This window comes from Bison bison, unplaced genomic scaffold, assembly GCF_000754665.1.
Source record: "Bison bison bison isolate TAMUID 2011002044 unplaced genomic scaffold, Bison_UMD1.0 scf7180017864317, whole genome shotgun sequence".
Lineage (NCBI taxonomy): Eukaryota > Metazoa > Chordata > Mammalia > Artiodactyla > Bovidae > Bison > Bison bison.
This window is the reverse complement of record NW_011494889.1, coordinates 6,383,698-6,398,087: the sequence shown is the minus strand read 5'-3', so window position 1 is coordinate 6,398,087 and position 14,390 is coordinate 6,383,698. Positions and strand designations below refer to the sequence as shown.

Genomic DNA, 14,390 nt, shown 5'->3' with positions numbered 1-14,390 from the left:
TGGGCTGAGCTCCCTATGCTATATCTATTTTACACAGGCTTCCTAGGTGGTACAAGTGGTAAAGAATCCACCTGCAGGAGACTCAAGAGACATGGGTTTGATCCCTGGGTGGGGAAGATCCCCTGGAGGAGGAAATGGCACCCCACTCCAGTATTCTTGGCAGCAGAATCCCATGGACAGAGGAGCCTAGTGGGCTGCAGTCCATGGGGTCGCTAAGAGTCAGACACGACTGAGCAACTTCCCTTTCACTTTTCACTTTCATGCATTGGAGAAGGAAATGGCACCCCACTCCAGTGCTCTTGCCTGGAGAATCCCAGGGACGGGGGAGCCTGGTGGGCTGCCGTCTCTGGAGTCACACAGAGTCGGACACGACTGAAGTGACTTAGCAGCAGGGGACTAAGATCCCACATGCTACATGGCATGCCCCCCCCACCCCAAAAAACATTTAGAGCTACAGGAAATCTGTCTTCTTTTGTCACAGAGCTAGGAGAACGTGAACTAGGGGCTACTGGAAGCCATCTTCTCTACTGCACTGTGGGGAGATGGCCTGTGTGGGAAAGAAGGAAGGCAATAGAAGAGGGAGCAGAGAGAAACAGATGTGGGGAGAGGAGGAGGGAAGGACTGGGAGTAAGAGAGGCAGAGACCCAACTGATGACCCAGCCTGGATCCCTGACTTCTGTCACAGCAACTCTGTCCCTGGCTGAGTGGTTCTGAGGGCAGCAAACTCCCTTCAATGCTTAGGCAGCCTGAGTTGGGTTTCTGTCACTTGTAACAAAAAGAATCATGATAGATTTATGCAGCGGGAAGGCAAGGTGGTGGAGCTGGAAAGACTACTCAGCCGTCTACAGTGCAGTAACAACCCAGACTTTTACAATCAAGCAGATCCGGGGTCAAGCTGACTCAAACACTCTTCTGGAAAATTATAATCACTATAAAATAAATAAATGTAAGGTCTGAGCCTGAACCCCAGCTCTGCCACTGAGTTGGCAAGTCACGTAGGTCTCATCCTCAGCCTCTGCATGTAGAAGACAGGGCAGGCTAACTTCCTGCTCACTGTGCTGGGAGGATGAGAGGGACGAGCAAGCTGCCTGGTCCACAGGAGGCTCTTAATAAATAAGAGCAATTACTTTTCAGTTGAGGGAAGCTGAAAGGTGGAGGAGGGCTCTTAGCTTCCTCTCACCCAGTCGTCTCAAAAGATGATGCTAAAGGATAGCTGCCGGATGCTTCTGTGATGGCTGAACCCGATTTATCTCACTCTGGGAGGATATTACGGTGATAGTTCCCATTACAAGCAAGAGCAGATTTGTTTCTCTTTAATTCTGAAGGGCAGTGTAATCGTGTGATTGGAGTGCTTTGTGTAGGAAGCGCCACTTCCATCAGCCATACATTCTTTGTAGAGCCGGTGCTGTCTCCACTCCCCTCTCGGCCCCCAGGGCCCCACCCTCTGCCCTGTTCAAGGCTACAGACTGCCACCCTCTTGCACTCCAGTTTCCTCGTCCCTGGCTGGGTTGCATCCCTTGAACATATCACACATTTTTTCCCCCAGGCAGTTTGCTGGTGGCTCACACAATAAAGAATCTGCCTGCAACGCAGGAGACCAAGGTTGGATCCCTGGGTTGGGAAGATCCCCTGGAGAGGGGAATGTCTACCCATTCCAGTATTCGTGCCTGGAGAATTCCATAGATGGAGGCGACTGTCCATGGGGTCCAGAGAGTCCGACAGGACTCAGCGACTAACACTTTCACTTTTCATGCTCTCATGAGCTTATGAGCTTTGAACTATCTAGGCGGAAGGATATTGTTCCAACTCAAAATAACCTGGCTCTCTCAAGAACTGGGTCCTATCATTTGGGGGGCTATTTACTCTCCATCTTTCATTTATTTCAAGGACCTCTTAGTGTTCCTTACAAATGGCATCACCATTCTCTGTAAGTGATCAAATGTATGAGGCTTGATAAATCAGCTTTACTTGTGCAATTTAATCCAAGGTCCGTTCATCTATCCTTGGAGAATTTCTGAAAACTCAGTATGGACTTCACTCAAATACGCAGATAAATAGAATGTGAATGTGTGGATCAAAACATTTTTGTTTAATTATAAAACATGTATTTATATGAAATTAAGGTTGGTTTTCATGGATTTTTTTTGAACCTTCTGAAGCTGTATCTGTCACTTCCCATTTCTCAGGCCTGCCTGATTTTCTGTTGGCTCCCTACAGAGGAAAATGGGAGAGAGAGATATATATATATATATATTTTTTTTTCCCCCCTATTTTCTCTTCCAAGAGTTGAGAAAAAGGAAAAGAGATAGCAGCTATGTGCCTGCAGGGGCAGCCAAGCAAGAGATTGATTCAACAGGAGAAATTCAATGCATCCCAAAAGATTCCCTAGGATTTGATATCCTGCTGCTCAGGGTACAATTTGTTGTAATAAGAAACAGAAGATTTCTGTCAGCAAAGTCAAAGTACTCAGCAATGGCTTGTGAAAGTTAAAAAAAAAATGTGAAATGGAATGAGAAATGTTTTTCTTCTGGAAACGCTTTCATAAACAGGAGGACTGAACACCACATCTCAGAGGATACACACTTGTGAACGCAGAAGATGAAACGCCTTCCGGTGAGGGTACCTGATCCCAGGGTGGAGCGTGGCTTTCATCTGACGCCACAGGGAGGTTGTTGACTGAGCAACCGGCAAATGCAACAGAGGAGAGGCAGGTCCCGGATCCCCACCCGGCCTGGGGTCTCTAGAGTCAAAGTAAGAGTGGGAACAGATGAGGCTGGCCTGAGGCCGCAGGATTTTCTTGTCTGGAGGAATGTGGCTATGGTTGGTGGGCTGATCTAACAACTCAAGCATGGGATGGGATGGGGGGTAGGATGGGGGGTTGATTAAAGTTCAGCAAAGATTTCCTAGGATCCAGGATAAAGCAGAAGGTGGGGCCTCTGAAAGATGATCAGGGGTGGCCCTCCTGTAGCCAGGAGACAAACATCAGAAGCGGTACGGCCAAGAGGCAGGAGGAAGCGTGGGTTTTACGTGTGTTCTGCTATGAACAGCATGTTGGGGCAATGTGTGGGTCACCTTCTCTTCCCAGCAGGGGCTGTACATATATCAGCAGTGCCCAGTTATTTGGGAATAGCCAGGTTGGATGAAGACTTGGTTTGTGAAGCTGGCCCGTGACCTAGGCCTGTTTAGAGCTAGGAGCTCTGGCAAAATCTGCAGCCCTTGTTCAGAGGCCAGAGAGCCTGGGGTGGCAGCAGTGGACAGGGGGACCACCGCATCGAGGAGAATGGGTGGGCTTGTGGTCACCCCTCGTCTCTTTCAGAGACTGCCAGAGCTTCATGCCAACTCCAAGCACAGACTGTCCTTTATTTCTTTCAGAACTAAGACCACAAAGCTGGGCGATTCTCATGTAACTGGAACCACCCAGCACACTGTCGACAAACAGGTCTTTCCCCAAACATACAGGCGACATCTTCAGCAAGAGGGTTAGAGCGAAAGGGAGCTTAGGGTACTTTTAGAGGAGTGGACCCCTGAAGGCGAGATGTTTTTTTTTCTGCTGCCCCAAGAAAAGTACAGTGAGAGAAACTGCTTATCCTGCTCTCCTTTCTTCTACCCACAGGCTCACACTAGCTCCAGGTTATGCACTCCTGGAAAACGGGATGAGCTCACATCAGTAGTTTAGGAAACACACGTGCACCTGAACTGCTGCAGCTGTCGGAGGTGCTGTCCTCAGTCTTCCTTCCCCTCTCTGCCTTTGCATTTTCCTACGGTTGTATTTCCAGACTCTATATTAAAAGAGCCCCCTGGGGGCCTCCCTGACGGCTCAGTGGTGAAGAGGTCTCCTGCCAAGGCAGGAGACACAGGATCAATCCCTGAGCCAGGAACATCCCACATGCCGCAGGGCAACCAAGCCGGCACTCCACAAGTACTGAGCCCGCGCTCCACAAGTACTGAGCCCACGCTCCACAAGTACTGAGCCCGCGCTCCACAACTACTGAGCCTGTGCTCAAGAGCCCGGGAGCTACAACTACTGAGCCTGGGTACCTAGAGCCTATGCTCTGCAACAAGAGAAGCCACTGCAATGAGAAGCCCGTACACCACAACTACAGAGTAGCTCGCACAATAACGAAGACCCAGCCTAGCCAAAAACAAATAAATAAATAATTTTTTTTTTTCAAAAAGAGAGTCTTTTGGTATTAAAGTTCTGCTATTAAATAGGTAAAATTAAGAGCACTTAGATCTCAATGGACCCCTTCCCCCATGGCCAAGCAGGCGGTCACTGCCCCAGTGTCAAGATTAAGAGGCGATGACTAAGAAAGGAAGCTCACAGAACCAGAAGCAGAGAGAGGCCGTGATTAGAGGTATGGGGTAACTCTGTGCTTTACACAGACATGCACACAGGGCTCAAAATCTTACACAGGGGGTTAGCCACCGAAGATATTTTAATTGAAAATTACAGTGTATAAAAAAAAATGACTAAGTGGCTAAGGGATCACTGTCCACATCAGTGAGCAGAGAATAAAACATTTGTTCATTCATTGGGTGAAATAATTCTGTAAACCTCAGCATGGAAGACAGACGGCAAACACGGTAAGTGGACAGAGCATGGGGTGAAACTCAGATGCTCGTGTCCGCTCCCGGATGGAGACCTGGCTTGGCTTGATATTCTGGGTCCTCCTCTATGAGTGTGGCTGAGGGAAGTCTTCCCACACAAGACCCTGCAGTCTAGGGATGAGGGATACGGAGAGGAGCATCCTCCTGGAGCCATCTCACCAGGTCTGTGTGACACGGAGACGTGAAGGAGCAGCAGAGCAGGCCCAGGGAGTGCTGAGTGAGGGACTGCACTCGGGTAACGAGCACCCACATGCCGTGCCGGCTCCCAGACCAGAACGTCATATTGATGGATGACAAAACCCCACAGAAGACCAACTGCACATCTTCAGGAGAAAAGCCAGCTTGAAAACAGTAGTAGAAGGTACTGCTCTGACGAAACCTTACATTTCATTAACTTATCTGCTGAAGCTTCTGAGGGAAAAGTTTAAAAGTTACTGGCAAAATGAAAATGGAGGCGGCTGCTATGTAATTACTGGCAATGTCTGATTTACAAACTCTTACTTGTAACTATGTCATGTACACAAACCACTAGCTCATTTTACTTCTGTTCTTCCCACTATTTTTTTTTTTCCTGACAACAAAGCACAGAAACTGACCTAAGATGAAATCTTACTCTTTCATGCTTTCTTTCCCCTGAGGAGGATTTCATATCCCCTTACTTCTTTCTCTGATCATGGCACCATCATATACGCACTCATGCTTAAGATCCTTCATCATGCCTGTTCTTCTGCATCTTTAAAGGTAATTTACAAAATGTCATACCCAGCACTACTTGTGGACAAGTAAATCAGTCCAAGCAAACCTCACTCTATAAGAACAGACCTTGATCAGGGAAATGAGAAGGTCCTTATATATTTTGAAATGAATTTAAATCAGATATCATCAAGATCATGCCATCCATTCTTAATCCTTTGGAAGAAAGAGAGACATTTTGGTGGATGGGGGACACAAATTAGTAATAGTTATCTATTGAAATGTGAAATAGTTAACATTGAAAATGAACATCACCTTTGCTAGAGCAAATTAGCATTTAAGGAATTTACCATGTGGACTCACCCTATGGATTCAGTCACATCGGAACACAAGGATACAAGTACGTGGCTGTTAATCATAGTATTGTTTGACATGGTAAACATACATGGAAACCAGAGGGATGGATGATGGTACACTCATGAGATGATATACTAGCTGTCTGTTAAAGAGAATGGGTACAGAATGAGGCCCAGATGTCCACATTGGTTATAAAATGAAAAAAGTCAGTTATGGAACATGAGACAGACAGAGACCCTATTTTTTCCCCTTCTCTCTCTTCCACAGAGGAGAATTCCACTGGCTTCTATATTCTTTTTCTCCCTCTCACCTTTCTTTCCCCACCCATCATGCTAGTAGGCATATTTAATAGATCAGGATTGGGACCAAGTCTCTTCCTAAGAAAGATAAGAAGGAGAGAGAAAGTGAGGAAAGGAGGGGAAAGTAAGGAAACAATGGGATAGTGGGGCTTTGAAATATATTCAGATGAGTACCTCACACATTGAAAAGTTCAGAAAGAAACTCACTATGGCTATCGTTAGGGAGTAGGACAGAAGCGTGAAATATGAGGGCGGGTTTTTACCTTTCCATTGTTTTGAAAATGTCCTTTCCTAAAAGTATACATTATTCTTACCATAAAAATTAACAGAATCTGAAAATATCTTGAAAGTGCTCCTTGAAGCCTTAAAAAGCCTATTTTCATATCATCTCCTGGTTCCTAAAGAAAATCAAGTTTCATTTCTAGTCAGCATAATTTAAATCTTAGTTTTTAAAACTATGTACAATTTTGTTTTTTGTATTTCTTTCTATTTTTTTTTAAAATTTATGGCCTATATTGATGATGCTGAGCAGACTTTCACGGGCTGGTCCAAGGGACCTCAGCATGATCTGTAACACCTTCTTCAATAAGAAAATTCTTTCCAAGTTCTAAACTACCAACTGGCAAACTAACTTGCAGGACCCAATTTATCATATGGCTGAGATTTGACCGAATTAAATTTTTAAATAAAATTTGTGAAATATCTTTAACTTACTTTCATTCTGCTTAATGTCTGCGGTGCTAAGGGACAGATGACCCTGCATATATAATCAGAGATACATGCACAGATACCCTCAGGGGACATACTATGAGTCAATACTAAAGATCACACATTTTGTCCTATGTGAATTAATTCTAAATTGCTTTATGGAACATAAAGAACTTAATATTTTATGTTGCATCATAAAAGGAACTTCTATTGAGTAAAAATAAGTGGAGTGGCAAGAAGGGAGTTGAGGGCAATGGATTGATTTGGATTGGATAAAAATGGAGTAATGGACACCTTCTCTCAGGTTGGCAGTTACGATTTCACCAAGGTCAGCAGTGACAAAATCTCTGAGAGTCTTGACCTCAATATAGTTGTTGAAAACGGTAATATCAACATTGTAAACCTGTTACAGCAGACAGCAATCCAGTCACCTCTCAGTAACATGCCTAACTGCCCATGTCCTTGGCTGCTGCTGCTGCTAAGTCACTTCAGTCGTGTCCAACTCTGTGCGACCCCATAGACAGCAGCCCACCAGGCTCCCCCATCCCTGGGATTCTCCAGGCAAGAACACTGGAGTGGGTTGCCATTTACAGGTGGACAAAAAGCGCCCCCGGAGCATCTGCTGGGCTTGCCTGGTGGCTCAGATGGTAAAGAATCTGCCTGCAATGCAGAAGACCCTGGTCAGGAAGATCCCCTGGAGGAGGAACTGGCAACCCACTTCAGTATTCTTGCCTGGAGAATTCCACAGAGGAGTCTGGTGAGCTGCAGTCCATGGAGCTGCAAAGAGTTGGGCATGACTGAGGGGCTAACACAATAAAACCAAGAGCATCTGCTGGGAGATGGTGTAGACTGCTGAGTCCCACAGCATCAGTTCCCTCACCTATGGGTCAAAACCCACTGCCCACTTTGGGATTCCCACCTCACAGTTTATGATTGTTAAAGGGCTTGAGGGGAAAAAAGACCAAGTCTGCCAGCATCCACCCCTCTCTCCTTTCTCTTAACTCTGTTGGCTCTGGGTTACACATCGCCTTCTCCTCTGCTACAGCTCCAAAAACAAACCGTTCAGTTCCCACTCATTTGAAGTGGATTGCTGCAGGTTTGATTTCTTGAAATACAGAACACTGCAGAGCAACTCCGTAACAAGCTCCAGGAGGAAAAATGGAGGGAAGCTTGGAAACATGTCACCCAGCCTAAGAACAGAGGGTACATTTACAGAGTGAGCATGACCTGCCAAACACCAGAGAAACATAAGCAAATGTATTCCAAACAACATGGAGTATATTCTGGTGGACTTGGCCTCACTTACAAGAAAGGCCTCTTTGTTTGATTCAAATTTAAGTTGGTGAAACTGCCAGTTAATGAAGGGGTAAGAAAGTCCTTCAGAGAAGCCTCAGTGGGTATAGAGAAAAGAGGATTCAAAAGTACGTGCAGAAGGAGCTCCCTCGAAGGCATGCTGCCTTTTTAATGAATCAGGGGACCAATGTATGTTTCTGCACTGGGGGCAGGGGTGGCTTAGCTGCAGAAAGGATGGGGAGGATGGATAGGATGGGTCAGTGTGCATCCAGCCCAGCCAGCAGCATGGGGTGAGTGGCTGCCAAGGGGGTCTGGAGGAAGGAGGATTTTCTGTATCCTGGCTGGCATCCATTCACTCATCAGGCAGCCTGCAGTTCAGCGTCCTGAGACCCAACCCTGAGTTCAGAGAGGTAACGCCAACCGTCCCCAACCTGCCTCTCATTGCAACACAGAGGCTCAGAAAGTGAACGAAGCCTTATCTCTTTGTATTCAATTCCTCTTTTCTGAGAACCCACAAGATTCATCATACTAAAAAGACATTTCACGCTCATGGGAAAGTCTACAGTCTCAGCCCTCAAGGCAATCTCCTATAAGTTTGATTAAAGCTGACTCACAGTCTGGATTCCAAAGCTGTTTAACCACAAGGCAGTGGAAGAAACCACCTAGAGAAGCTCTGAAAAACGCCCTCAGGGTCACCTGGGTGCTGTGGCTGGCCTGTGGACTTCTGCCATGCACCTGGCTGGTGGGTCTGCACCATCTTTAGGTTCTTCTCTGTCTGTACCATGCTCCTGGGTTCCTGACCAAGCATGTCATTTCCAGCTTCCTTCCTTTGCCTGAACCAATATCCTAGTCCCTGGACTTGCTTCTGTTCTTATCATGTGGATCCTGGTAACTTTCCCACTCCACTGTCTTCCGAGGCTCTTCCTCAAGTGCAGACAGGTGGCACCCTGGGCTCTACTTCCCTCTCCTCCTTCCCCCGAGGACCACTCCCCTGCCTGTTGTCCATGTTGCACAAGTCTAGACTGGATCCTCCCTCTGCTCAGTCCCTTAGGGCTGACATCATACGGTCTTCAGAGTTGAGAAACTCAACATCTGCCTGAAACAGCGCCTCTGCTACCCTCAGGAAACTACCCCCCACCTCCAACCCCTGCAGGTCTCAGATGCTTTCAAGGCACCTTCGCCACACTCGGTGACCTTGTTGCATGCTGGAGATGGCTATTTCAACCTCAGATGGTGGTATGTATGTCTCTGTGTCCTTTCTTCTAGACTGATCTATCTCATCTTCCAAACTTAGGTTCTTCAGTTCAGTTCAGTTCAGTTGCTCAGTCTTGTCTGACTCTGCAATCCCATGGACTACAGAATGCCAGGCTTCCCTGTCCATCACCAACTCCCAGAGTTTACTCAAACTCATGACATCGGTGATGTCATCCAACCATCTCATCCTCTGTCGTCCCCTTCTCCTCCTGCCTTCAATCTTTCCCAGCATCAGGGTCTTTTCCAATGAGTCCGTTCTTCCCATCAGGTGGTCAAAGTACTGGAGCTTCAGCTTCAGCATCAGTCCTTCCAATGAGTATTCAGGACTGATTTTCTTTAGGATTGACTGGTTGGATCTCCTTGCAGTCCAAGTGACTCTCAAGAGTCTTCTCCAACACCACAGTTTAAAAGCATCAATTCTTCTGTGCTCAGCTTTCTTTATAGTCCAACTCTCACATCCATATATGACTACTGGAGAAACCATAGCTTTGACTAGACAGACCTTTGTTGGTAAAGTAATGTCTCTGCCTTCTAATATACTGTCTAGGTTGGTCATAGCTTTTCTTCCAATGGAGCAAGCTTCTTTTAACTTCATGGCTGCAGTCACCATCTGCAGTAAATTTGGAGCCCCCCCAAAATAAAGTCTCTCACCATTTTCATTGTTTCCCCATCTATTTGCCATGAAGTGATGGGACCAGATGCCATGTTCTTAGTTTTCTGAATGTTGAGTTTTAAGCCTACTTTTTCACTCTCTTCTTTCGCTTTCATCAAGAGGCTCTTTAGTTCTTCACTTTCTGCCATTAGAGTGGTATCATCTGCATATCTCAGGTTGTTGATGTTTGTCCTGGCAATCTTGATTCCAGCTTGTGCTTCATCCAGTCCAGCATTTCTCATGATGTACTCTGCATGTAAGTTAAACAACTGGGGTGACAATATACAGCCTTGACATACTCCTTTCCTGATTTGGAACCAGTCTGTTGTTCCATGTCCAGTTCTAACTGTTGCTTCCTGACCTGCATACAGATTTCTCATGAGGCAGGTCAGGTGGTCTGGTATTCCCATCTCTTTCAGAATTTTCCACAGTTTGTTGTGATCCACACAGTCAAAGGCTTTGGTGTAGTCAATAAAGCAAAATTAGATGTTTCTGGAACTCTTGCTTTTTCGATGATCCAGTAGATGTTGGCAATTTGATCTCTGGTTCCTCTGCCTTTTCTAAATCCAGCTTGAACATCTGGAAGTTTACAGTTCATGTCCTGTTGAAGCCTGGCTTGGATAATTTTGAGCATGCCTTTGCTAGCATGTGAGATGAATACACTTGTGTGGTAGTTTAAATATTCTTTGGCATTGCCTTTCTTTGGGATTGGAATGAAAACTGACCTTTTCCAGTCCTATGGTCACGGCTGAGTTTTCCAGATTTGCTGGCATACTGAGTGCAGCACTTTCACAGCATCATCTTTTAGGATTTGAAATAGCTCAACTGGAATTCCATCACCTCCACAGCTTTAGGTTCTTAGCCCATTGCAAACCAGGGTCCCACACCCACCAGTGCCAAACTCCCAGCACCAGACTTTAACACTGCTATTCCTCCCAAAGTTCCTCTGATCTGGGGCAAAACACACACTGGCCTGGAGGAGCTGAGACTAGTCAAGAAACAAAGACCAACAGTTCCTTCCTCTGCCTCAGTGATGTGTTTGAGAGAGCTGTCTCCCTGCTCTCCAGCTTGGGTCATAAGGCAGTTAGGTCAAATGATTCAAGTGAAGGCACCCCAAGAACCATGAAGCCCTGAGAAGTGAAAGAAACCAGCGTTGCTGTCAGCCAGACGGAGGACCCCACACCGTGCCCATCAGCAGAGCTAATGCCACAGCCCCACCGCACAAGCTACGTCTGTCCTGCACTCCTCTCTGCTCCCCTTGCCCCGGGCTCTGCACTTGCCTTTGCCACCTCGAGCAGCGCACTTTATTAGAATCACTGGCTCCATATAGACAGCATCTCACTAGTCCCTGCACAGACACAACGCCTGACATATGGAAGGAACTCTATAGATGATGAATGAACGCATCAGTGAACAAAGGTTTGGCTTTACACATCAAGCGAGAAGCAGATGCAGCAGTCTTATAAAGCAGCTCTGATGAGCATGAGGTTACATCTTCGAGTCTTTGCCTCTTAATCTGGCCTGTCCCCTCGACTCACCTGTAAGGCTCCATGGTCCGGATGCCGTAGAACAGCGCCTCCTCCAGCAGCCCGAGGTTGAGGCAGGCGTCCATGGCGCAGTCGAGCACCTTCAGCTGGTAGATGTTGATATCAGGAAGCCGCTCAGTGTTACTGCTTATGATTGACTGGCACATGGCCAGAACCTGTTCCCACTCTGTTATTAACCTCAGTTAAGGATTCATTGTGTTCATCAAGAGAAAACAAAAGTGAAATGAGAGTCTCTACAAGGCTGAAGAGCTCCCAGGCACAGGAGGGAAGGAAGTGCCCATTATTTTGCACAAATGAGCTGCCTGAAAACACACTTGAGAAACAAAAACACGTAAGTGGTGTCTCAGAGAAGGAAATTCTGTTTACATCAACAAACCATCTTCCCACCAAGCCTGTGCTTTGGGGGATTAGACTTTCAGAGAGCCATTCTTTCTTCCTAGTCCTACTAGATGAATTCTCCTGAAACCTAGTCCTCAAATGAATGCAGCTACTTATTAAACTGAGCTAAAGAGTAAGTTCACTTTATAATTATTTACTCTGTTAGCTGCTGTTTCAAAACTCATCTGAAATTAAAGAAGCTTTAGAGAGATTCCTTTTAAAAAAGGAAGAGCTCATTTTTGCTTCTGCGTCATTTTAACCTTGGGCATATATGAAACCAAAAACACAACCCATGGGCACACACAAGGGGAAGCAACTGAAAGAAATCCATTCCACTGGATCTCAAATTTTTTGAGTATAAAAAAAGTGATCTAAGTCTATACTTAAACAGTGTGTGTGTGCTCAGCCAAATCTACTTCTTCCAGCATTCAGACTCTCAGGGCACTGCTTTCTGACACATAAGTAAACAGTTTAAATAAACCAATCAAGTCAACCACGTGTGTGGGAGCTCATATCTTTCTTTTTTAACTTTTTATTTTATTTTGTACTGGGGAGGGGCTTCCCTGGTGGCTCAGATGGTAAAGAATCTGCCTGCAATGCAGGAGACCTGGGTTTGATTCCTGGGTCAGAAAGATACCCTGGAGAAGGGAATGGCAGCCCTCTCCAGTAGTCTTGCCTGGAGAATTCCATGGACAGAGGAGCCTGGAGGGCTATAGTCCATGGGGTGGCAAAGAGTCAGACTCAAGAACTATCGCTAACATTACAGCCAATTAAGGTTGTGGTAGTTTCAGGTGAACAGTAAAGGGCCCCAGCATTACATATACATGTATCCATTCTCCCCTAAACTCCCAAGAGCTCATATGTTTATTAATCCTCACAAGAAATATATAATCCTCAGAGGGCGGAATGCCTGGCACTAAGGCCTGACTTCCTGGGTAGAACTTCAAGCGTCAAAATACACGGCTAACGAGCCTTTCTGTACATGATGCTCTATCATTTTAGGCCGAGTCCTGCCTCTGAGGAGTTAACTGTGGTCTTGGAAGAGGTACATTTACTGAAGAAAAGTGACTCGGTGGCTTTCTGTTTTACTCATCTGATGTGTGTGTTTGAAGTTTACTGCATGTATTCCCTAGAGGCTGGGGGAGGCAGTGTCTTAGGCAATGCACTGGTTTTGTAACAAACTCCAGGCTAACCTCTGTGGCTTTTCATCCTAGGATTAGATATGTGATGGATTATCAGGAGGAACGACTGTCTCTTACACAATGCCCAGACATTTCTGTGGCAAGACTCTGACCCTATTTTAACATCAAGTTGTGTGACTTCCATTATTATTTGCCTATTCATTTATATACGCTCCAACTCATTTTAAAGAGGTTTGAGGTGACAAGCCTTGGAAGTAAAAGCCAGATGCAACCGCTGATAGGAATACATCTGCTTTATGCCCCAGCAAGCTGGCAGGAACCACATGACGACTTCCCTTCGCAACACTGGCAAGTCTCCTGGCAAACAAGGCAAACCCTTCCTGTAAAAACACCTCAGTGAGTAAAAAAATGGAATAATTTTAACTAAGCGGCTTTTCTCCCAAGCTTATGCTGACATGTATAATGTTTGCTCAAAAATTTAGTCCCTGGCATTTGCTGGGTGTTTACCACAAGTCACTCTGTTCCAGTGAGGAGAGCAGGGCAGACAGCCCACCTGAAGAGAAAAGAGTACTGATGCCAGGACAGGTACCTTTCTGCAGAGTTTACCATGACCCTGAGAGAATTGAGGGGGAAAGAGAAAGGGGAACACAGTGAATCCACCTGGGAGTTAACTTCTTGAGACTCAAAGACTGACAACCCTGGGCCCTTACAATCGTCCACTGCTTACAATCCTCCCATGGTCCCCGAGCCTATATGTAACACCTAGTCTGGTGCACGACACTGAAGCCAGGCCCGGCCATGCTCCTGTCTCTCACACTGAACAACTAAGGCACAGGCTTCTCCCTCAGGGTCTCCCCTTCTCCACCGCCTGTCTGGTGAGCTCCTCCTAACCCTCCCAGGCAGTCGCCTCCTCTGTGAAACCTTCTTTAACCTCCCAAAGTTGACTGCTGTGCTTTCAATGTCCCTCAAATATTAATCTATGTATTTACTACCTAGCTAATCATGAGGGCTGGGAGTACAGGCTTGTGTCTTCTTAATCCTGCCTGGACCATAAGATGGGTTAGAACCAGTAAGGCACCCGGCACAGTGTTCGTCGTCAGTAAAGCTCATCCCACTGAGACTGAACTGATCATCCTTCGGCCTTAATTTCTCTGCAGGGCACTACACAGAACAAGTCTTTTCTGCAGTGTAACAACAGCTCTCCGAGCCTGAGAACAGCCCTCTTGCTCTCAGATTCGACTGCTTTCCAATTGTCTCCCATCCTGTCCGCAGAGTTTCAAATACCACTTGATCCTCGTTCCATTCCTCAAAACTCATTTTCTTCTCTATCCCTTTGAATGTGGCCTACCCCAAACTGAAGAGAAAATTTTAGACATGATCGGACTAATACTATTACCTTTCTCATTTTCGATTCTCTCGTTCTACTAATGGAGTCCAAGATCACAGGAGCGTTTTGTTT

At 46.1% G+C, this 14,390-nt stretch overlaps 1 protein-coding gene across 3 annotated transcripts in view; it reads right to left on the bottom strand.

Moving 5' to 3' along the window:
- The window catches only part of SMYD3 (SET and MYND domain containing 3), a 748,778-nt gene that overhangs the window by 96,364 nt on the left and 638,024 nt on the right, over nucleotides 1–14,390 (bottom strand). For all 3 annotated transcript variants that reach the window (XM_010852898.1, XM_010852900.1, XM_010852901.1), the window contains one exon: nucleotides 11,403–11,577. In XM_010852898.1, the coding sequence (XP_010851200.1) occupies nucleotides 11,403–11,577 (175 nt within the window). The remainder of the gene's footprint in view (nucleotides 1–11,402; nucleotides 11,578–14,390) is intronic.